The sequence below is a fragment of the Cheilinus undulatus genome, linkage group 12 (genome assembly GCF_018320785.1).
Source record: "Cheilinus undulatus linkage group 12, ASM1832078v1, whole genome shotgun sequence".
NCBI classification, from domain to species: Eukaryota; Metazoa; Chordata; class Actinopteri; order Labriformes; family Labridae; genus Cheilinus; species Cheilinus undulatus.
In genome coordinates, this window is record NC_054876.1 from 34,128,482 (window position 1) to 34,153,469 (window position 24,988).

The 24,988-nt window shown below is 38.7% G+C and overlaps 1 protein-coding gene across 1 annotated transcript in view; it reads right to left on the bottom strand.

Moving 5' to 3' along the window:
- The window catches only part of nrxn2a (neurexin 2a), a 266,470-nt gene that overhangs the window by 4,560 nt on the left and 236,922 nt on the right, over positions 1–24,988 (bottom strand). Inside the window, exons 18-20 of the mRNA XM_041801644.1 lie at positions 9,515–9,686; positions 3,919–4,008; positions 2,293–2,621 (exon numbers count right to left, since the gene is read on the bottom strand). Of these exons, the coding sequence (XP_041657578.1) occupies positions 2,293–2,621; positions 3,919–4,008; positions 9,515–9,686 (591 nt within the window). The remainder of the gene's footprint in view (positions 1–2,292; positions 2,622–3,918; positions 4,009–9,514; positions 9,687–24,988) is intronic.

Sequence of the window (24,988 nt, forward strand, 5' to 3'; positions counted from 1 at the left end):
ATTCTGTCCTGACTTTTGACTTCACCACAACCATAGAACCAAACCTGTAATATCTTCGAGTGATCACTGGTGATTTAACAAAAAAAAAACTTAAAAAAAACAGGCTTGTTGCCCTTTTTCAGACAGAACAGCTGAAGAGAAACAGGAAACATTGGGGAAGAGAGTGGGGGAAGACATGCACCAAACAGTGCAGAGATTGGTAATCGATTCCATGACCAGTGCATTGAGGACTACAGTCTCTGCATATGGGTGCCTGCTCCACTCACTGAGATAAACCAATAATACAAACTCTTTTTTCTGGGGCATTTTTGTGAGATAGAGGAGGACAGTGGATAGAGTCAGAAACAGGGTCAAGAGTGGGGGTGAGACATGCGGTAAAGGGCCTCAGGCTGGATTCGGACCCGGGCCGCCCGCCTACATGGGGAGCGCCTTTAACCACTAGACCACCTGCTCCCCAATAATACAAACTTTTGATTTCTTCTAGGAGAGAACTGTGGCCACTTTAACAGTGTCATGACAATTGTAAAACTTGAATGAAGATTAAGAATATTTAACACTATTTTAAAGTACTAGGTCAATTTCTTTCATGTCCATCTGTCCTTTTTTAAAAGTTGATCTATTTTGTTTGTTTCTGTCCATTTGTCTTCAACTAGGAGTAGAGCGCCTGCTCCTTTGTATCAAAAAGAGTCAGTTGAGGTGGTTTGGGCATTTGATCAGGATGCCTCCTGGGCGTCTCCCTCTGGAAGTCTTTAGGGGATGCCTGGCTGTGAAGAGACTCCGGGGAGACCAAGAATGGCCTCAGGATCCCCCAGAAGGAGTTGGAAAGTCCATCCATCCAATTCTCTCCCCAGCAACATTTTCCAAGGCGTTCCCAGGCCAGATGAGATATATAATCCCTCCAGCGAGTTCTGGGTCTACCCTGGGGTCTCCCTCCTCTTGGACGTACCTGGATGACCTCCACAGGGAGGTGTGCAGGAGGCATCCTAATCAGATGCCCGAACCACCTCAACTGGCTCCTTTCGACGTGAAAGCGCAGCGACTCCACTTCGAGATCCTTCCAGATGTCCAAGCTCCTCACCCCATCTCTAAGGCTGAGCCCAGCCACCCTCCCGAGGAATCTGATTTTGATTGCTTGAACCCGTGATGTTGTTCTTTTGGTCTTTTTTGTTTCTTTTGGAGTTGGAAAGTGTTGCTTGGGAAAGGAATGTCTGGGTTGACTCGCTAAGCCTGCTACCACTGTGATGTGGCCCAGAAAAGCAGAGGAAAATGGCAGGATACAGGAGGGGTTTCTTTGGTTTTCCTCACTTAAAAAAAAAACAACTGGCACATAAATAATGGCAGTTTTTGTCTGTTTAATCAGTAACTTAACCTTCAGACTACTTCTTTAGGCTGAAAACTTACCCATAAGGTTACTAGTGTTTTTATATCAATCCACATCCAAAAATTAACACTTGAATAAAAATCATATAATTTGATTCTGATTGCCACAGTTACCACAAGAAATGAGCACTGCAATCTAGAATCTGACTGGTAGATGTGGTTAGTATTCCCAATTTTACACGCTCTACCTTTAAGGAATTGTGTAAACAATGACATAATATTTGACATAACATATTTGACCTCTAAAGCTGGCTGGACCCAGGACCAGTGCAAACCAGGAAACCAGAGTAAATGCTACAGATCCAGGGAGCATGTGCTGATTTTATTCAATGGCATCTTTTAAGGGCCCTTACTGGCCTTTTCAGAGGCCCAACTATTTCTGTGAGTGGGTCTGCTCACAATTGGGATTACACAGTTGGCAAAGACCAATTGGCAAAGATTTTCAATACCTTAAGAACAACACCATAATATTCTGGATTATAAAATATTTACAACATATGTGCAATCATAAATATTGTTTGTAAAGCCAACAAACTGCCTTTTACTATTTTTTTGACCTGGAAACTAAACAAAAAGCTGTGTTTAAAGCTACTGTGAGGAATTTTCATTTTTGTGTGATTCTAGTGCCCCCTTCTGGACAAAGTGGTTCCACCAATTATCTGTTTCTCTTGTCTTGTAAGTTCCAAAGTTTAATTCTGTTACAAAAATCCTGCTGTCTTCTGTTGCACATGAATGGAAATTTGTTCAGCAGACAAATAAAGACTTTTCCAGTCTGTGTGCAGTCGTGCTGTGTTGTCATCTGCTGTTGTTGGTCAAAAAGAGACTTCAGAATTAATTTTAGTCTGTTTTATAATCAGCTGCTCACAGTAGCTTTAAGTTCTACCTGTCTCTTTAAATATGAAGCTGCCTGACCTTTGAGATGCTCTCCCTCAGGCTGGGTGATCTCTGCCTGCGGGTGGTGGTGGTAGCCATTGTGGTGGTGGTCTCCATGATTGTGGTGGACATGTCAGACACTGCCAGGGGGGTGGCAGAGGTGGTGTCTGTTGTCATCGCAGTGAGCGAGTCCCCAACAAGACGCAGGTTCCCCTCCACCTGCACGCTAGGATCATTCTCTGCTGCCAGCTTGAGCACCTGGAGACCGTTGTAGTAGAGGCCTGATATCTGGCCCTGAAAGGGCCGACCTTTGTCCTGACCGCCAATTTTAATGGCTGCCTGGCTGTTAAAGATGGTCAACTGTCTCCCTAAAGTGAGACAGACATAGAGAGAGACAGAGGTGGAACAATGGAGAGAATAGTAGAGCAGACATAAAGAAGTCACACAGGAGAGCTTACACACAGAAGACATTTGAACCAGGCTTGCTTTATGATTAAAACATTCATAGTTTAGTTGTTTATGACTTTATTTAGATGTTAATTTAAAGGGGGAGGGTTAGTCAGCAGGAGTTAAATCGATCAAGTGAGGCATATAGCCTATATTTAAGAGACTATTTAATTGTTTCGTAGGGAGAGAGATCGTCATTTAGCATTGGCACTGACTTAACAGAGTGTCTACGGGGAGAAAGAGACAGATGGTTTTCCAGGAAATCTTTTTATCTCTTAACTCCAGAGCAGACGGTGCAGGGATGCAAATCTTATGGCTTCTTTAACTAAAACGGCCAAATTATTAAAATGGCAGTCTGGCTAAACCTCAGACTATAAAATTTGAATGGCACTAAAAGCTCCTCCTTCCTCTGAGGTCATAAGCCATTAGCTCTCTGAAACATGCTCTGCTCTGGTTTCCTTCTAGTCCAATGTTTCGCCTCCTCAAAGATATCTAATGGCACCATTGTCAGCGGCTTCACTGATAAGCAGTGTTACATCACAGGAGGAGGACTGCAGTAATGGGCCGCTCTCAGGGGAATACTTATTAGCAAAGTTAATGGCTGCAAACAGTGATCTGCTTTAACAGCCTGTCAGGGCTGCTTTGTCGCAGCAGAAGTCTTGAGCTCCAGAGTCTGACATGGTCGTTGTAGTACAAGGTGAGCAAACACAAGGTTGAGAGGGAACAAGAAGGGAAAAGCAGTTTATTTGGTCCAATCTCAACCAGGAAAGCATTTGCTTTCATTTTAAATCAATTTCAGTTTAGGAGGAAGGGTTATGTCACATGTTAGTTTCGCTGTTAATGAGTTTTATAATCAAACAATGTCTAATTACACACAATGGTTAAGAGGGACGAGATAGGGTTAGACAGGGGTTATGTGTTTTTAGTTCAACGGTTTAAAATGGTTTAAGGTGCAGCTTTTCCACAAGGAGCAAGGATGACAAAGAATAAACAGCTGGCATGCTACATCCACTTGAATTGCTTATTTATGGAATCCACTTACAGATTTATAGTAATCATAAAAAATGATAATCAATAAAAATTTCCAATTAAAAACTGAGGCACACATCTCTGTTACTCCATCCTTGTCACCCTTGTCTTCTGGAACTGCACCTCCCATGAGGGAAAGGTTATTTAGTGGTTATTTCAAGGGTTAATTAATTAATGTATTATTTTTACCTTTATCGAGTAGCCACTCGTCAACTACCCGACCGAGTCTGTATGGGATTCTTTGTCTAGCAATAGCCAGTCGTTCATTATCATAGTGTCCTTCAAAGAATTTGGAGAGACAGATTAAAGGTTAAAGTCTGCAGGCTGAAAGATCACATGGTTAGAAACAGTGTTAGAAAGGCTAACAGGTTTAACAAGTTATCAATTTTAACTCAGCTGTGAGTTAAAAGAAACTTGTGCTGTACTGAGTGTCATCTAGTTATCACGAGTCACAAGGTTAATGCTAATTAGAGAAAAGTTTAGGCTATTTGTAATGAGCTACACTAGTTAGTTTCATTTAGATCATTTTTTAAGCAAAGCATCATCTTCAGTAAAAAGCAATTCATGTAAAATGTCAAATATTTTATGTGTTGTTTTAAAAATACAAGTTATTTCAGGTAAATGTAAGAAAGGCTTGAAGAGATCAATGTAAAACCTATGGCTAGAATCATCATAGAGTGCTAAAGTCTCAACCAGCTTCTGTTCCACGAGGTAAACTGCAATAGAAATATTATTCTAGTGGACTCCAATCAGATGTTGACAGCATCTATACATCAAAAACACATGGGAGCTCTAAACAATTTATTCTAAATAAATAGCTGTCAGCTAGCTAAAAGCTGATTAAACATTACACTCTTTCAGCAAAATGTTGCCTTTTCAGTAAACTGAAATCTTGTAACAGAAAATACACAGCTACATTGTGGAAACAAGGCTAACAGGTAAACGCTGCCCTCAAGTTGGCCATGACTTTAGCTCTCTTTTTAAGACATGCAAGCACACAAAAAATATTCATCCAAATCCAGAGAAATATACTGCTTGAGAAAAATTTGAAACAATGCGTATTTGGGTAAATTTTCAGCCTGGTTTAGCTGATTTTGATCTAGCAATGAGCTTATGGTATCAAAAAGATACTGACTGTGTCTCCAGCAAATTCTTGTTGACATTTTATGTGATTTTCTTCATTAAAACTCAACATGCTTCATTTCAAAGGATATAAAAGGGATAATATTCAACAAAGTAATCTGGTAACACAAGGGGAGAAAGGTGCATGCATTTAGAGTGTACTTCGTGCATTTAATATGTGTTTAATACAAACAAATGGGCTATGATGGGCAGTGCAGTAAGGCTAAGCAACACCACCTCAAGATCAACAATGCAGTGGCAGTTCAAGTCTAAGATGTCTACATTTAGGAGAGCCCTGACAACACTCTTTCCTTTTACAATACAACCTGTTCTGCTGTTGTCTTTATCAAGATAAAAAACAAAACAATGCTGTGCGTTGAAATTTAACTGAGGTTGCAGCTGCACCCAAGACTTGATCTGTAGCACCAAATAAGCCCACATTAGTCACTGAAATTATGCTGGACTGGGAGTATAAATCTTAAATATTTTCAATAAGTTTTTATTATCAGGAAATTGTTTATCTTCAGAGATTCAGATCTTTAAAGCTCGGTTTAAGGGGATGGTTGTTGATATTGTCAAAAAAAACTGAGGTTGAATGTTGTAGTAGATTGTAAAAACAACAAAAAAAATTTGTTGTCAAATATCGTGACTGACAGTGTGTTTCTTGTATGTTTACATGTTGATATGTATGGTGAGGAGTACGGGGGGCCCCACAGGGAACGTTTTGGAACCACTGGGCTATGAAAACATGTTTTACCCACATATTAAGAGGTAAATCATAAAGAATTATAAGGATATATAACATTTAGGCACAACCTTGAAAGTGCTTAACAGTTTATTTGAAGCTAACTGAATAAATATATGAATGGAAGCTCTAATGTACAGCAGGTTTAAGCAGACTGAATAGCTTAAGGCAGTGTGACCTAGCACCCTATTGACTTACAATATGATAAAATACACAATACGTGGTCCAGGATAATGATAATCTCTTATACCTACAGGGAATTATGATATATTCATCATAACATCCTTATAATGATATTTTGTAAACTAAAGACTATAAATTTCAAAAGGTCAAGTGCAGGGTTAATGTATTTTTTCACTGCAGTACAATGTCACTTTTGCTTCTTGTCATGCCTCATCCTTCAACTTCATGTTACTGTTATATCAAATTATCCAGGTTTCTTTGTCTTCTCCAGCTTTTATCCTGATGTCAACTTGTTCTTTGGCCAATTAACTTCTCCGCATATCATCTTATATCATTCATGTCTTAAGAGTCCCAGTGAGGAGCCATGAAGTAGTGATATGGTGAGTCGGATTGGTATGGAGTGCTTAAATAAATAAATAAATAAATAAAGCATCAATATCTGACACCAGGGACTTCATTATGGTAGGAAAATTGTCGGTACAAGAATATATTTCTGTATCACTATTTTATCCCATCTTTGATTCCATTTCATTAGTTGGAAGAATATTCAGCGGTCATAAACCCCACTGTTGGTGTGGCAGGTTGCTATCATTATTAATTTTATTAAAATTAAAACATGTTAATCTCAGTACTGGGTGGATAATTCAACCAAAACAGCTGATCATGCCTTGGGCAATGATCACAACCTTTCGCTCTCACAACCTTTCCCATGAGATGCTGTAAAAATTCGTATTGAACATACATTTAGAGTTAGGGTAAGCTTGTATAGCTAATGAAGGTAAAGTTAAGCTCTAAAGCAGTTACATTAGCTATGCATCAAATTAATTTGCGTAGATAAGTTAGCTTTATCTATGTTTGCCAAAGCTCACATGGCTAAAGCTAACTTAGCTATAGATGACAGAGCTACATAGCTAACACAGCTAAAGCTAAGCTTACAAAGCAGCTATGTGCTCCATATGTTATCAATGTAGCTACATTAACTTTAGCTACGCTCGCTAAAGCTCACATGGCTAAAGCTAACTTAGCTATAGATGACAGAGCTACATAGCTAACGCAGCTAAAGCTAAGCTTACAAAGCAGCTATGTGCTCCATATGTTATCAATGTAGCTACATTAACTTTAGCTACGCTCGCTAAAGCTCACATGGCTAAAGCTAACAGAGCTATAGATAACAGAGCTACATAGCTAACGCAGCTAAAGATGAGCTCACAAAGCAGCTATGTGCTCCATATGTTATTAGCATAGCTAAATTAACCTTATCTATGCTTGCTAAAGCTCACATTGGTAAAGCTAAGTTAGCTATAGATAACAGAGCTATATAGCTAACGCAGCTAAAGATGAGCTCTCAAAGCAGCTATGTTTTCCATGTTATCAACGTAGCTACATTAACTGAAGCCACGTTTGCTAAAGCTCACATTGCTAAGGCTAACTTAGCTACATTGCCTTACGTGGTAACGTTAATTATGTACAGGACGTGTGGCTATGTTAGCTATAGCTAACCTAATGAAGTTAAAGCAAGCCACTGCTCACGTAACTACTTCTAAAACCAATGTATGCATAAAATGTTCTTTATTCTGTTTTATTTATGAAAAGTTTCTTAGTCTGTAATGTTTATTATGTGGTTATTTAATTAACGTGCCTGCCAGACCCTGTGCATGGATAAAGCTGAATCCAAAAAAAAAAAAAATGTAACACTGGAACTAGGTTGTACAGGCAAATTATGGCGTTTCCTTTCAGAGGTACACAGTGTCTCAGATGACCAGTCTGTGAGAGTGGCTGTTAGAAATGAACGGGCTGCTGCCTGACCCCCCTCGCTCTGGGGGAAAGTATTAATAAAAATGTGAAATACCACCTTTGTTTGTTTAAGTGGGTATGGCCTATAATATGTTTGCTCATAACAAAAAATCTTGAGTCAAATCTCATAAACTCACTGAAAACATCCCAAACTGTCTGTTGCACACCAAAATCATTCAAATTGTTTGAATGGAAGACAAATATCACAACTTTGAGCGTGCTATTATTTAAATTCTGCAGGCTTTGTATTGATGACATGAGCGTTTGATTGTTCTCACTCTTTCTTCAAACAGAATTAAATCTGCTGAAAGTGTCATTTTTCAGCTCTGTGGATTCTGAAACCCACTCATTGCTGCTCGTGACTTATAGGGCTGGTACACCCTAATTTCCTCTTGCAGCTATATTTAAAGTGTTGTGTTTCATAATAGTCCTTACGGTGATCTATTTATCCTTCACTGCAAAAGCACCCTCTTTAATAATTTCAGATAAACATTTTATGCCTTCTCATTTGAAATGTAAAAAAAAAAAAAAAAAAAACACTGATTACTCAGAATGAGCTGACAAATGGTGCACAACACACATGGCGATCAGCACTAGACACTTTTTATTTATGTGCTACTGCGGCATGTGTGCATGTCTGTGTCTATGTGTGTAGCTTGAGCACCAGCTGGAGGCGGAGGGGGGACTTGGTTTCCTCCCGCTCTGCCAGCTGGTGCACCTGTTCTAAATAAGGTTAATTGGTGGATTGGTTCAGAACAGGTTAATGCACAGCTGGTCGTGATCACATTATGCATGTTTGGTCTAAGTGTATATTTGGTTTAAGAGTGCAGAAGTTTGCTAGCTTTAAACTTTTCTAGTGGTTAAAATATTTTATGTTTGGCTGGATGCAGCCTCTCCTTGTGCTACCTTAGAGTCTAGATGTTGTATGGTTGCATAGTTTTGCTGAACCAATGTATTGGGACTTAAATAGAATCTATCATCATAATTAATAACAATAAAATGAGTCTTTTATATTGTTTAATTTTGAAATACAGCCATGACCATTAAGGTAATACTTTCCCCTCGGGCAAAGAAAGCCATTATTTTTCAATGCACAGTATGTCTCTATATCATTAAATTTGAAAAACAGAGAGAAAGTGACTTTGTCATTATGGAGCTGAGCCTTAATACTGACAGTTTAAAGTTTAAATTCAGCCAAATCCATCAGTCTGTTTATGCAAATGAGACAAAATGCAAAGGTGACCTTTCCATGGGAATGGTGTATGTAAATTTAAGCATAATCATTACAAAACTGCTAAAGTCAACAAGAATTTATCAGCTAAATAAAAATCACCACATCCAGAAGAGTTAGTCCACACCATCTCTTTAGATGTAGTCCCTAGGTTGGGACATTAATAACTAACAGATAAGGGTTGTAATGGGACTTCAGGCAGAGGTATAATGTCTTTTGGAGACATGCTTATCCAGAACATATTCATGAAACGCCCGTTTAAAAAATAGGATTGCTTATTTAATTTACTGTTTAAGAGAATCTTTTTCTTATCTGCTCCATCCTTCAGCACCTGTCTGACAAACTGGCGGCACAAACAACAGTGGCTGATGAAAATTTCTTCCTTCCAAGATATAGTTAGGAAGGCAGCTGGAGGCAAATGAATCAATTTCAGATTATGATATTGTTCAGCCAATATGCCATGTCCAATTCAATGTGTGCGGCAACTTAATAGATGGCTTATAGAGCCATGAAATGACTAGAAGGGAGAACTGATTTAAAATAAGCCACCAGGCAATTTGCGAATCATTTTTTTTAACAAACAGTATATTTCCCAACAGCTCATTTGAAGACTTATGTTAAAAAGGCAGACATGCAATCTTCTCTTGCTAATCCAGGTGCGTCATGCTTCATCTCTTAGGTATCCACATAGATTTTCCCATCAGTCTTACCTGGTGGGTAACGCTCAATAACCGGATGGTTGTCCACCTGGAGCGTGGCATTGCCACCACTGCGTGTGAAGCGTACAACATGGTACTTGCCGTCATTTACTATGACAGCAGGCTCATCGATGGTGATGTCATCTGTCCCTACGTTGAAGATGACACCGATCTTTCCTTGCTCCTGCAGATAAAATAAGACAGAATAATGTCAAAAATTAAACTCATAACATTCACCCAAAAAGTGTGAAACTATTGAGTTTCAATATACTTCAGGGGGTGTCCATGTAGAGGCTGTGTTGAAGCAGGAAAAGAATATCTTTAGTGACACAGACAGTATGTTTGGTTCTTTCTTTAGGGTTCAGTGCCATTCTCCCTCAGCAGCCGACTCAGGTTTCTCGATGTGGATCACTCTTGACAGAATCCTGCCGCTTCTCTTTTGGTTGACCAACTCCTCTCCTTGTCAGCCTCTCCCTGCTCCTGCCAACCCTCCTCAAAGATCAAAGCTGCGTCAGGAGGCAGCCTTTGGGTGGCTCTGATAAGAAGCATTGCCAACACACTGTGTGGGGTCTCTTGTTTCTGTCTCGCCTTTGTAAACTCACTCTGACTTACAATCTTTTTAAATGCTGCACAAGGTCAAAATGCTAAGGTAGTTTTAACAAACAGTGCACGATTCTGCAGCAGTATACAGAGAACACTTCACTCTGCTGGCTGCCTTACTTCTAGATTACATAAACTTTGCAGTTGGAATAAAATACAGAAAAATCCTTCAGTGTAGACAGCTCATCAGCCATTATACTACCACTAGTAGAAAGCATAGGTTATATTTTATTTAGGCAGCAACCCCTGCTTTTTCTTTTGAATAGACAAATTCTAGAGTTAAATGTGTCCTCTCTGATATGTCATGTGTTTTTCTGGTTTTGTATTTCCTTTTATATGTCTTCATAGTGGTGTTTCCATACACCATTTACAGGGTCCTACCTCACCCACACATGCTTTTATATCTGCTCTATGTGGCTTTTATTTTTATATTCTGGTACAGACGAATAAATGAATAAGAGCACAAATAAGTCAAACATCATATTTGATAAGCCTGGGGATCAGTGATGTCATTATGCAATGAATTCCTGTCCTATTGTACATCTCACATGTAGATATAACCTCATTACATAATATAAATATGAGAGCAACTTTCAAGCTTTGCAGCTTCCTCTATTTCCTTTGTCTCTAAGTGGTGTGGTATAAGAGTCTGCAGGTTTTATTTACTTTTCTGAATTCACTTTTTTCCTCCACTGCAGCCGCTGCTTGCTCTATATCCCACCTCATACTCCAGAGAGGAAGTAAATGCTGGAATTGACCGTTGTATTTTATTGAAATGAAATCTCAACGGCTGCTGGGCAGCAGGGAACCCCATGTGCACATTATTTACTGACCTTACAGACATGATGTAAATATCTCCCACAGAGGGTCTTGCATTGGATTTCATGGTTCCACTGTCAGGACTCACTTCCATGGCTTATTCCTTGACATGTGCCATTTTAATATAACCTCTAATATTGCATTACTCAGTGACAGAGCAGAATGTCAAGTATGCGGACCAAAACACTTCTTTTCTTGCCTTGATGGCGGCTGCTATTGTGTGATGTAAAACCTGTCTCTGAGCTTTGCTCTCTCCCCTATAATCATATGTAAAATCCTTTGAGAAACCTTTTGAATTTGACATAATTATTCATGCTGACACAGTTGGTGTTAAATACTGTAAGTGTTATGTCCTCAGAGACCTTGGATGTCTCACTATTAATATGATTTTAAGCTTAAGAAATTGACTTTCATTATATTTCTTTAGTAAAGGAACTTTGTCTCCAAACCCTGACGTGTTATCTACCCTTACCTTTCATGAACCCTGGAGGAGGTGACGATACGCAACTGATTTATCACACATGAACTACAGCTGGATAATCAGATTCACACCAGCCAAACACAACAAAAGCCCATCATAGCAGACATTTCCTCTCTCACTGTTACTGGCTATGAAGCTGGGTGTTAATTAAGGACTCTGTGCAAGTCAGTCAGTTGTTATTCTGCTGTAAAAGGACTACAGGGCCATGTTTTTTAAATCCACACTTATATAAAAGAACCTAATGGTTTCTTAGATTGTCAAACTCTACTTTTTGAAGTCTTAACAGTTGGTTGCATAAATATTCACCTAATTTGGACTTTTCCATGTTTTACAGTGTTAAAACCTGAACTAAAAATAGAATCATTTCAGCTTTTCACTGTCTGATGAGCAAACAAGAGTGATATCAAAAGCAGAAATCGTCAGATCAACTAAAGGCAGTTGGTTACACAGATTTTCACTTTGGGATCAAGTATATGGGTAACTCACAATATGATACACAATACCGGACCTACTTATGATAGTATCACTTCACAGCAATCTGTGATTATTTATATATTTTATTTATATACTGGGAGATGATCTTTAAATAATCAAAATATCTGTTTCACTGAAGAATATAAAATGCCCCTAAAAACTAAAATTGATGAAAAAATGTTTAATTCACTAAAATTTGGTGTCAGATTCGGCTCTAATCATACCTCTGGTATCTCTCTAGTACCATCATTTCACACATCTTTCCCTTTCTGTCAACTTTCTTTACCTCTGTCCATGTTACCTTAATTTATGTTGTAGGTATTCATTCTTTTAATTCACCAGTTTATTTTTCATAGACAACAAAGAGGCATTGTTGCATTTAATTATAGTGCAATGCTACAGGACTTTAACCTGGCACACCAGATTGATGTGTTTCACACATCCATTTGGAAAACCTTCCATAGACAATGTTTGGAAAAGGGCAGAGCCTTTGAAAAAAAACTCTGAGGGTGATTGGATGAACCTTCTGTCTGTCACATCTTTACGGGCCAATCAGAGCAACAAAATGCATGACGTAGCCGCTAGCAAGCTGGGCCGTTAACGAAGGAGTAAACTCCATATAGAACTGCATAACACGAGACATGGAGACTGTAGACATGTCAGTACATAATTTCTGTCATTTTTGAAAAACAAACAACTCACTGCTGTTCTTTGTTCTTCTTTCAATGAAGAAATGTTGTCAAGTTCTGATACAACTGGCGCTTTAGCAGCATCTACGCTAATGTCTGCCACCATAATTGCACCGACCTCTTGTCGCTGCTTGCTTACGTCACGACTCCACAGCGCCCTAAAGTACTGCCCCTCAACGCTGATTGGTCCTGTCACTTTCTAACCGGGCCCAAACATTTCAGACAGTAGCTCTGCAAGATGGATCTGACAGTGAGAAACACAGAAATGGGCTTATCCATCTGCTTTGCAAGGTTAACAGGACTTCTAGCCATGGCTAATTTACAGTCCTTGTCCTTGGTTAGGCTTTAACGGAAGGAGGCCCAAGAGAGGGCAAAATAAAAGAGACATAAAAGACTACAATACATCCAATAAAGCTAACAGTAAAGCAGACATAAACATGCAGACTAATTACAATGACTAAAGTAACAATTAAGAGCAGAACCTGCTGAAATAACAACTACGAAAAAAGAAAAAAAATGAGTCAAGTATACTGAGTGATATAAAACAGTTCACAGATTTAGCTGTGTTAGCCATTGTTTCACCTTGTTATATAAAGTCAGGAAGAAGTTACTTGATGAGTCAAATTGCCAAAGAAATCTTTTAACAGCACCATGATTTTTAGGTTAATTAAAATATCAATATATAATTTTGAACCTGCAATTTACTATTTTCATACAAGTTAGCATGAAAATATACATCAATGTGTCAATATTTTGTAACCATAAAAAGCAGATGGATTGGCTGGATTCCATCTTGTGAAACATTTCTGCCTGGTCTGAGAAAAAACAGACCAATTGGCATCATCTGAGAGAACGAGGCAGTAGCCACATCTGTGGTTTTGTTGTAGTGCTGGCTGGTAAATCCTGGCTGTTGGTGAGGCGATGAGCTCAGATGTAGAATGAAGCACAGTCTTAAGCAAAAAAAGGACATTTCTTTATTAAAGCAAAGAGCCAAAATGAAAGCCTTCATAAGCAGAAATAATGTTTTCACTCTTCTCCCAACCGGCCCTAGCATGAAGGTCAGTGTATTCTCTGGCAGATCTATTTCCTGGTTGAAACCAGACTCAAAAATTGGGAGAAACGGTCATTTTTCTGTTTTTCCATTTCTGACCAAAAATGGAAAAAATGAAAAACAAGCCATTTTTCCTTTTTTTTGGTCACAAAAGCCTTCCATTGAGTTTTACAGTATTATAATAGGCCAAAATGCTCTGTATACAATGTACAATATATAATGTAAATTGTAAACATACTGGTGATTTAATGGACTGCAATTTTATTACCTTTTATGATCTTTTATTCTCATTTCAGGTCCATACATAGCAGGCCTTTTCCAGCATGTATTTGCTGATGAAGCGTTTGGTGTCAGGTTCACACCAACTATATACACCATTATTTGTTTATCCCCAAGACTAAGGAGTACATGCTAGTCAGTATGCTGCTGTCAAAAACTAAAACTAAGGAGATTTTGTTCCTACTTTTAATTTTTTTAGTTATCTTTGTTTTTTGTTTTTATTTTTATTTTTTTTTGTTTTTTTGGAAAGCTTAGGTTTAAGTTTACTTAAGCTTACGTTTCAGATGACTCAAATGATTGTTACATTTTAGTTTTAGTTATTTAGTTTTAGTTAAACATACAAACTTTGGTGGGGATAGATATGCAAGTGGAGTTACTCTGTAAAACATAAGCAGCAGACTCTTCAATTTGTTCTTGCCATGCTAAACAATTGTATAGCAGATGGCACATTTTATATATATCATGCAGGCCTAATAAGAAAAGAGGCATCTCCCACTTCTCTTTCCAAAGAAGCAAACTGATGTGAATTTATCAGGCAGCTACAGGGTAACAAGGCCTAAGGTCATGCTCAGCCCTCTGTGTTCTTCAGAAATAAAATTAAACTCTCCGGGGCGAGAGCAGTCTGCCAGGGGCTTCAAATGGCTTTAACAAAAGAGCTGCTTCTATTTTGCTAACTCAGTCTTAGAGCGTGATTACAAAACAGCCCCAAAGCACCTTCAGACAGCTGGCAAAGCAACACCCCAGCAGCGTGGCCTTTCCACTTCATGTTACTCTGTCTTTTTGCAAGCTACTTAAAGTCTGTGTGTTGGAGTATAAAGCCAGTCAGGTGTATCCTTATGAATAAGCCACGTAGTTTTCAACCAAGCTGTTTCGACATCAGCTCTGACAGAGGGAGCATTTCCTCTGAACGCTGCTGCTCCCCAAAGCAGCTTTCACAGAGGGAGCTCAAACCCGATGTGAGCGGCAGCCTCTGCTAAATCATATTCAGGTAAAACGATGTATTATTTCAAGAATATACTGATTCAGGGATTCATCTTCGATGAGAGTAAGAATAAAAAACAGAAAGGACTAGGGCTCTGACTGTTCATGTTATCATCTGATTCATGTTTTATACATGGCACAAAGTGGAAAGTTTAGTTTAGTTTATTTACCCTGAAATCCTAAATGATCAACATGTTTTCCTGATGTTGAAAAGTTAAATCATTGTATTAGTTTGATTAAAATTAGACTTTTAAAATACATGTAAACATATTTGGCTGAATAAAAGGCACTAACACACCAGGAAAATATGGCTGGGGGTTGATTTACCCCTACATGTTTACACCTCAGGTCAGGTCAGGTATGGGAGCATATGCCGGTTCAGCACTTCGCTGCATCAACCTTTGTCGTATACTGCTCTGGCCTTCTGATGGCCATCCTACAGGCCACATGCAGTTGTCCCCCACATCTGTGCAAGCCCACCAAGTCCTCGGCACCCAGTATGTGGTGAGCTGGACCAGTGTCGGTAAAGCATGCAAGGTGCCTGTGAAAGTGCAGCTGACGCTTCCCATCCCCACTCTCCTGAGCAAGTCAACATTAGACACATGGTCTTCCCAAAGATGCACTGAAGAAAAATTGTCAAAAAGGAGTCCAGCCAGCATCTCTGTCCATCAGTCAACATCCAGGCCTTATACGAGTAGAATAAGATGGGAAGGACCAAGAACCGAAAAACTCTGACTTTCATCTGCATGCTCTGATATCAGGAACATCACACTGTCTTGCTCAGCGAACCCATCACCCCAAGTCCAAGTCCAAATCTGCAGTTGATATCAGCAGATCAATGGTTTACGCTGCCAAGGTGAACTGCTCTACAACTACAACGCTCTCATCATTCACAGACACAAATTCGATGGCAGCATCTAAGGCATACTAAAATGCCTGAGCTTTGTTTCAGCCCAGAAGATGTGCATTCCCAGTGCAGGATCCCAGCATCATCAGCAAAGTCCAGATCACTGATCACTCTACTGTACACCTCAGCCCCAAAGTGGCTCAGGCATTCATGCTCCTCAGTTTCCTGCCCGGCTTTGGCCAAAAAGTCAAACAGCATCAGTTTATAAAAGTTAGCCAGAGAGCAAGAGAAAAACAAAGTACACAACATGTAGAAAATGTACAGAGACGGGTTTTTTGTGGTTTCACAGTCTTTCATTTCTACGGCTTTTTACTTTGTTTCCCTTCTTCAGTTGTTACCTTACTTCAACAGTTTTCAAAGACCTATTTTTCTCTTCTTTTTAATCCCATCATTTTCATTTATTCTTGTTGATTCTTTGCTTTTTGCATTTTATACTTACTTTAAGTTGAATTTTGTAGACTTGTCTATGACTACCTATGCCTATATTATCATCCTGAGAGCTATCATTGCTTATCTATTTTTAAAGATACTTTATAAATAAAGTTATTACACATCCATAGCAGAGTCAAACTTCTGTCAATAAATTCATTCTCCCCAGATGCTTGTATACTGAAAGAGGAGGAGAATTAAATGGCCTGAACAGCCATACCTGGACTTATCTGTGCATGTAAGTGTAAACTGATAGGAGCGACTGTGGCTCAGCAGGTAAAGTCAGTCATCTTGCAACATCTTGCGACTTAACCTCAAACTGCTTCCCCTGCTGTGTCAGGATATGTGAAAGTGTATGGATGCATATAAATAGGATCATACAAGCTCATGTCCATTTACCATCGACTATTTCCTTGTCAGAGGTGGGACTGATGCTGAAATCAACTATTTCTGCTGTGTTGCTGGCTGCTCATAGCAATGCTGGCATATATTTAATTAGTATATTTTCTTTTGTAAGTTATTTCTTTATGTGAGTTAGAGTTAGGGTCATGGCTTTCGATATTGTTCCATGTTCTGGCTCCTAAAGAACAAAATAAGATTTATATATTATCACTGTGTAATTTAATTAAGTTGAAAAACAGAAAAATGACCTTTAAATATATTCATGTTTGAAGGTAAAGCAGACATTATTAGCGGATAAAGAAAGAGTAAATAAATGTTATTCATAACTGAGTGTGTGCACAAACTTCATGACACCGCTGCATAAGTCACTGCTCTAATTGGGCAAAAAAGTCTGTTTCGCCTGGATTATTGCCAGCCAACTTTCCCCGTATTGGACACATTTCCTGGAGTCTTTACTGGAATTATTTCCTCAAAGGCAGGTAGGAGTTTGCATCAAAACTGCTGGAAACTTTCGATCTCTCCTTCTCCCACAGGAATGATAAAGTGCCTCCTCATCATCCTCAGCCCAGTGCTTAGCGTGTGCGGCTATTATAAAAGAAACTCAGTAAATAAAAACAGTGGGAAAGCACTTCTTCAATCTTAAGAGTGAACCCAACCTGCTTTTGTTTTTTTTTAAGAAAGTGGCTGGATGGGAATAAAAGATCATTATAAATAATATAAAATCTTCAAACTGCTCTGTGCACCATCATGTAAGCTGTTTTCTAATTCCTTTGAACTGTTTCACATTTCCCAAACGATCAAAGGCACCTATTTTCGCTTTTTCTATCTGACCGTTTCTTCTTGTTATTGTATAATGTATTTTCGCTGTGGGGAAAAACTGTGCTTGCAAAAAGAAAAAAAGGACCTTCTTTATAAGTTGAAGTATTTAGGAACCCCGGCACACAGCATCAGCTTTTGCAGCTGACTTATCCATCATAAATTTAAAACGAGGAATCCTTTGCACACACACAGGCTCAGAATGAGAATGTGGCTAGAGCTCTGCCTTTCAATGTGAAATAAACACATTCATGAGGCCTTTGTGAAACATTTCCAATCCTACACTGATGGAGAAAGAGAATTTCCTATTCAGACTGTACATTAGGGAGCCAAATAGCTGAAGCCACAGCCTAATAGAAACACTACTATAAACGCAGGAGAAACGGGAATGTAATCACTGCAGTCCACACAAACCTCACAAGATTACTATACAACTTTGTTTTATCTTTCTGCCGTTGAAGTTCTCATGTGGAATTGTTCCTTGAAAATTTCCAATTTCTACTATTTGTATTATCTTTAGATACTCATTAAAACAAGCTATTTGTGCCCAGCACTGACCTCTCTAATGTTGTCTCTGGTGAGATATGGGAGGAATGAAGGCAATCTGAGTTGAAGCTTATGTATGCAAGGTTACAGTTCACCATAAGAATGATCATTTTCTATGGAAATTATTTAGCAATTGTAGTGTTATCTGTGTTTTAGAATTGTTAATAATGCAGCATTTGAAAGCAATTACAGTCACATGCTGCATTTGTGGCTGTAAAACTTTAATTTTTACAACACTAGTGATCTCAGAAGCCATCAGCAGTCATCGTCTGCCATTGTCTGAAAGTCAGCATATGCATCTAGGAGCAGACGAGACTTTCTCTGGTAATTCAACTGAAGCCAGTGGTTAGTGTTTAACAACTTTAAGGCACAATTTGTTTTTTTCATGTGGAGTTTGCATCTGTGACATAATGTCTTTGTCCATAATATCCCAGCAGTAGTGCTGTTCATCCAGTGGTTCTCAAATGGCGTGGCAATACACCACCATGCATAATTACTTTAACCCAGTGGTACTCAACCTTATTCTACCAAAGAGACGCATTTTCTAAAAACATACTTCAGCGAGAGCCACAATACAAGCCGAGAATGTAAGTTAGATAATAGATCAGTTAATCTGTAGTTGAAATAAAATAAAACAGTGAATTGGTGGATAATTATGAGGTTAAGTGGGATGTAAATGTCTGCATAGTGTCAGAAGAAACAATATGTCACTGATAATGAGCATATATTTATTGTATTTATCATTGACATCAGGCTAAAACCTTGTATCTCAATTTTCATGATTTTAATTTGTTTTTATAAATCAGTGCTATTTGTCACCCTTTACATCTGTAAGTGGGTTTTAACCGATTTTAAAGCAATACAATATGTCAAAAGATCTAATTTTTTCATTCCTAAAAAGAGGTCATTTTTGAGATTTTGGCCCAACACCAGCGTTATGAAAGTTCCACCTGGCGTAAAGCTTTTTTTAAACATTAGAGTCTGCTGAGTTTGAGCTATGAGATGCTTTTCAAAGAGCTGGTGGTTTATGGTTGGCTATTTGGGTATTTATATCTCACACTGGGACCTTTACTGGAGTTCTGTGGCTTTTTTAACATAAAAGAGATGCTTTCTAATTTTTTTCAGCTCATTATTAGTTCTTTAGTTAAAGGGGGAGGGTCCTCATATTGGTCTTTGCCATGGGCCTCCAAATGACAAAAACCAGCCCTGCCTTACACCTGCAGCTCTCCAGACACATCGTTTCACCCTGCCTCATTTTGGAGCTTTGGTTTCCTGTTTCTGCTCTTTTTGAGAATATTTATAATCAGTAGTGCATTAAAGATCAAATAAAAACCCACGTTTGGACAACTTTTACTAGATAGGCCTATTTGATATTACGTTATCTCCATGTGATGCGTGTGTGTTATGCTCGTTGATGATGTGCATTGGCATAATTGTCATGAGATATGGGTGTGACAGAGCATCAGCAGGATTTGGCTGGAGAAAAAGTTAAAACGAGGAAATGGGAAGCCTCAGTTTGAACACAAGACAGCACAGCTCAATGAATGAGCTTACAGAAGAGACGCAACACCAACGGACTTCCTCTGCGCGCTTTTCTTACACACGCTCCTCCGTTGAGCACATTCGACAGTAATAATATACAGATTTAAAATAATAAACGTTTAAATTTGGAAGTTTAAGCCTGTCTTTGTTGTGTGGGTAACAGATTTATTGATATGACCTACCATGAATCTTTACTGATGACAGTGTTTACCTTCATAAAGGTTTTTAGTTAAGGTTTTATTTTCCAAGTAATCCTTAAAAGAGCCACAACTGGTCACTAAAGAGCCACATGTGGCTTGAGAGCCGCGGGTTGTGTATCACTGCTTTAACTACACAAAAACTTAAGAAGCTTTTACATGCACTTGCACTTGATACCATCACTTGTTAACATCACCAGTGAGATGGTAATATTGTTTGAAAACTCATAATATTATAATGCTTCAAAAAAATGGACAACCTCTAATAAGCAAAAATTTCTCCACAGCATTTCTAACTGTACCTTTATTTCATATGTATGCATTTTTGATAATTTGATGTAAAAATTACTAATAACAAGTGCAAAAACATTTGGATCTGTTACAGCAGATTGCTTAATCAACAACGGTGAGTAAGATTCATACAGCTGAAATGCACACTAAAAAAACATACATTTTGACATGTATTTATGTGCTTTAGTTGTTCTTAAATGTTGCAGAGAGGCATGTGTTGTGAATCTGAACAACCATGTATTTTTTGTCCTTATATTAGATGTGTCTTGCACTTAGTGTAAGTTATACGGCAGCTTTACTCAAGCTCCTTTCAGTGGTATGAGCCCAAAAAAAAAACAAAAAAACAAAAAAAACACAGCTGATAACATCAGCTCACATGGTGCACAACCTAACCACCTGACCATTTGAACAGGCTGTGTTCATTTTACTTTTGTTGTAATGAGTAACATAGCCCATGAGTTTTGCAATTCAAGTAACTTTTTCAACAAAGTAATTTATTACTGAAAAAAATCACTAATTTTGCTTTACCTTTTGCCTTAAAACAAACACACAAACAATAACACCCTAAGCATGTGCACGGTTTCTGTTTCTCCCCCACACTGCTGGCATGCTGAAACATAAACACTGCTGTGTCAGTGCACAAATAGCTAGCTGACAGACCTAATGAGATGGCAGAGAAGATGGCATTACACTAAGGAAATATTACCATTGTGTTGAATTTTTGGATGAAAGAGAAAAGAACAACAATGAAATGTCAAAAACTTGTGTTGTATTGTTTTTTGGGCTGTGCCTAATACTTACAGTCATTATTCAGTTCATTGTCAGAGTGTGTATTCACAAAAAGTTACTCTTAGAAATAAAGCTACCTAAAAAAGATTATTTACAATATTAAGGTGTTTATTTAAGCTTTTATGCTGATAGTGTGGGTTTGTGGGCATATGTATGTATAGAGATATATAGATGGGCAGGTAAGACAGGATAAGTGGCACCAGAGCAGAGGTGCTAATCTTTATAAAAGACAAATATGTTTCAATTCTTCTAAAAAGCACTTTATTCCTGTAGCATATAAAACTCACATCATTTCTTTCCTCAAATATGTTCAACCGTCCCTTGCGGCCTTGTTTTATTTTGAACAGTGTACAGCTTCTCCTCGTCTTCACCTACTTTCCAGTTTCCTTTTTTTTCAATGGGCAGGGAGAGATAAGAAACACAATGTGATAAAACGTGGTATTAATAACATACATAAATAAATTTACAGGAGATGACAACTTGAATTTCCGCCGCATAGGAAGGTGTGATAGTACGAGGCTTAGTTAGACAAACCAAAAAAGACAACCTCAACACCCTCTGCACTCTTTTTTATTCCCCTCTGCTGAGCAGTAATAAGGTGTCAAAGTAAGCAATCTGTCAGGGTGCAGGGACTTGGCAGATGCTGGGGAAAAAAATCTTTTCAGCTGGCTTTGCACACAGGCAGAAGTCTTTGCATTTGCTAGCAACAGTCCAAGGCTGGCAAGGTCAGTTTCACACTTTTACAAGTGGAAATACAATTTAAATGAGACAGTTCAAAAAATATTCAGGGGGTCTGTGCTTTTGTACTTCCCACATCTCGAAACTGATGAAGTACTGCAGAAGTCAAACTCTCTTGCAAATAAAAAAAATGCTTTTATGTTTAAAACCTTTTTTTGGATGTTAGTGTAGATTTCTTTAATGACCTCTGCCTCCCCCTGTGAAGGTCAGAGTAAACTGTGCTCAGAAACACTGGCATCAAAAAGGAAACAAACTGGACTGAAAAACACTTTATCAACATATCAGGCTATAGAAGCCCTCAGCAGTCTTAGTGTATATCTATACACTGTGTTTACTCTGTTTTCATATTTAAAAGTCACTTAAGCTGTTTTACTAAGAAAAAAAATCTAATTTTTGTCTCATTATCTTTGGTTAACAATGCTGCTCCCATGATAATGGATTAATTTATCTCATTATTTCCAGATAACAAAACTTACTTTCTCCTGACAACAGAATCATTTTCTGAGGATCTAAGAAGAAAACCACTTGGGTGGTCACAATCGTAGGCCAGAAAACAGCACACCATACTGCCATGATACTCACTAATGAGGTAAGTAAGACAAGTTCTCTGTGTTTTGTCTGCCTTTGCAACTCTGGGGTTAGAGATAAAAACAGTGAGACTTTAAGAAACAAACAAAGCTTACATGTTTTTACAGAAAACTGTAGTAAATAAAATACAGTGCCCTTAAAAAAGTATTCATCCCTTTGGCTGTTGTACAGTTTTATTAATTTTATAAACCAATAATGGTCAATATAAGTCTGCTTTATTGAATAATGTATGTCCATTAGACACAAATATGTAATATAAAATACACGACTGCATAATTATTCATCCCCTTCAACTAAGTACCTCGCAGATGCACCTTTTGCTGCAATCACAGCACTGAGTCTGTGTGGATAGGTCTCAATCAGGCTTACACATCTCCAGGATTTCCTATATTTTGCTGCATTCATTTTACCCTGTACATCTACAACATTCCAGAGCAGGCTGCTGAGACGCATCCCAACAGCATGATGCTGTCACCACCTTGCTTCATAGTGGAGATGGTGTGTTTATGGTGATATGCAGTGTTTGGTGTTGGCGAAACACAGGGTCTTGTCTGATGGCCAGAAAAGACCATTTTAGTCTCATCAGATCAAAGAGCTGTCTCCTACTTGACCAGGGAGTCTCACTAGTCTCCTTCTTGTAGAGTCACTCAGTTTGTGAGGACAGCCTGATCTAGGCAGATTTACACATGTGCCATATTCCTTCCATTTCTTGATGATGGATTTAACTAAACTCCAGGGGATGTTCTATGCCTTGGATTGTTTTTGCATCCATGTCCTGACCTTAATTTTTTAATCAACTTTGGACTGGACTTTTCAGGCACAGGTGTCTTTATACTACTTTATACTATAATACCATTTTTTTCTAACCACTGTTAGAGTAGGTCAGTCACTTTAAAGGGGTGATTATTTATCCAGTTATTTTATTTAACCTGACATATTTTTTATTTTATTGACATTACTTTGTTGAAAGTACTGTTTTCACGTTGAAATTAAAGAGTTGGATTTTGTAATATTTTTGGTCAAAAAAGTCAAAATATATTGACCATGACTGATTTATAAAAGCAATAAAAGGGTAGAACATCCTTGAGGGCAAATACGTTTTATAGGCACTGTACATAGATGCATGTACTTGTGCCCCTGAACGTTAAGACACTCAAAATAACTAGAAAGTTGATGTGATATAATCTTTGGCTGTGTCTCGATTCAGGGGCTTCATACTTGGTAGGGCAACCAATTTGTAGATGGACAACATCACATTACATCACATGTCAACGGTTGTCCCAGTTTGACTGCTTCCTTAAAATTAGGCCAACAAATGCATCCATGGTACATTCATCATTGCCAAACATATCCCGCGATTCATCGTGCACCAGTTCAAACTGAACTCTTATTACAGTACTCAGTCAAATAGCAACCACTTCTAATGCTAAAAAACGGGGTCTACAGGTAAGTACGGGACAGGTACACTCCAAGAGTTACTTTATAAGCTACATGCCTCAGAAACAGTTCAATGAAGAGCCTCCTGATGCTACATAGTATGAAAACATTTGTCCATCTTACAGTTAGAAAGATAATCAAAAGATATGACAGGAATTCTTGTGTTTTTTGCAAGGGAATGGCCCTAAAATTACCAAAAGAATAAAAAAGTGTAATTTGCAAGGTGTATCTGGGTATCAAACAAACTAAATAGATAGGTTATATGAGAGGTTTGTTAAGACTTTGTTTTGTTTTAATATGTTTGTTTCTGTCTGTTGTTTTCATTACGTGGTCTAATCTTTTGTGGGTTGTGTCTGACATCATCATTCAAAATTAAAAGTCCTGCCTATAATTAAGGGTAAAACATATATGGGGCCTTGAAACTTTACAAGCACGCTTGCCTCCCCCTCCCCAGAGCCCCTCACACACATTGCTCCAAGCTCAACCAGGTCTGGGCATGGATCAATCACCACATTGTAAGACACATGCAATTTACAGGATGTGTGGTCTCACAGAGTCAGCACAGTAGAGAAATAAACAAACAACATGACAGTAACTTTACTCACTTTGAGGCTTATTTTGAGACATTTTGGTCACACATGGCTCTCTTACACTCTACCATTATTAAAGACGATTGTTGACAGGAACAGGTGTATTGACTACATGTCACATGCACGTTCTACATACATGCTTGCTTGTGCATACCCACTGGAACCGTGCTATGCTTAAGCCCACCTGTTCCACCTTGGACTAGACTGTCCCATTTCAGTTGAGGGTAAGTGGTCTACACAAGCTGCCAAGGCTGGGTCCGTGAAAGGATATTATCCCCAAAATAAGAAGCTGCTTGCAATTAAGTAAAACTATTTTATTTGTCTTGCACATCTATCCATTTTCTTTTGCTTATCCAGGGCTGGGTCAGGGTGACAGCAAGGCTAAGCATATCAACCCAGACATCTCTCTCCCCAGCTATATTTTCTAGCTTTTTCTTGGGAATTCTGAGGCGTTCCCTGGTCAGATGAGATCCATAATCCCTCCAGCCAGTCCTGGGTCTACCCCTGGGTCCTCCCCCAGTTCGACGCTACCGGAAGACCTCCACAGGGAGGGGTCCGGGAGGCGTCGTATTCAGATGCCCGTGCCACCTCAGCTGGCTCCTTTTGACACAAAGGAGCAGCAGCTCTACTTCGAACTCCATCTGGATGTCCTAGCTATTCAACCTATCTCTAAGGCTGAGCCAAACCCTCCTAAGGAATCTCATTTGGACCACTCGATCTCATTCTTTCGGTCATTACTCAGAGTTCATGACCATAGGTGAGGACTGGAATGAAGATACACCTGTAAACTGAGAGCTTTGCCTTCCAGCTCACAACAGTCCAGTACAACTTCTGCAATAC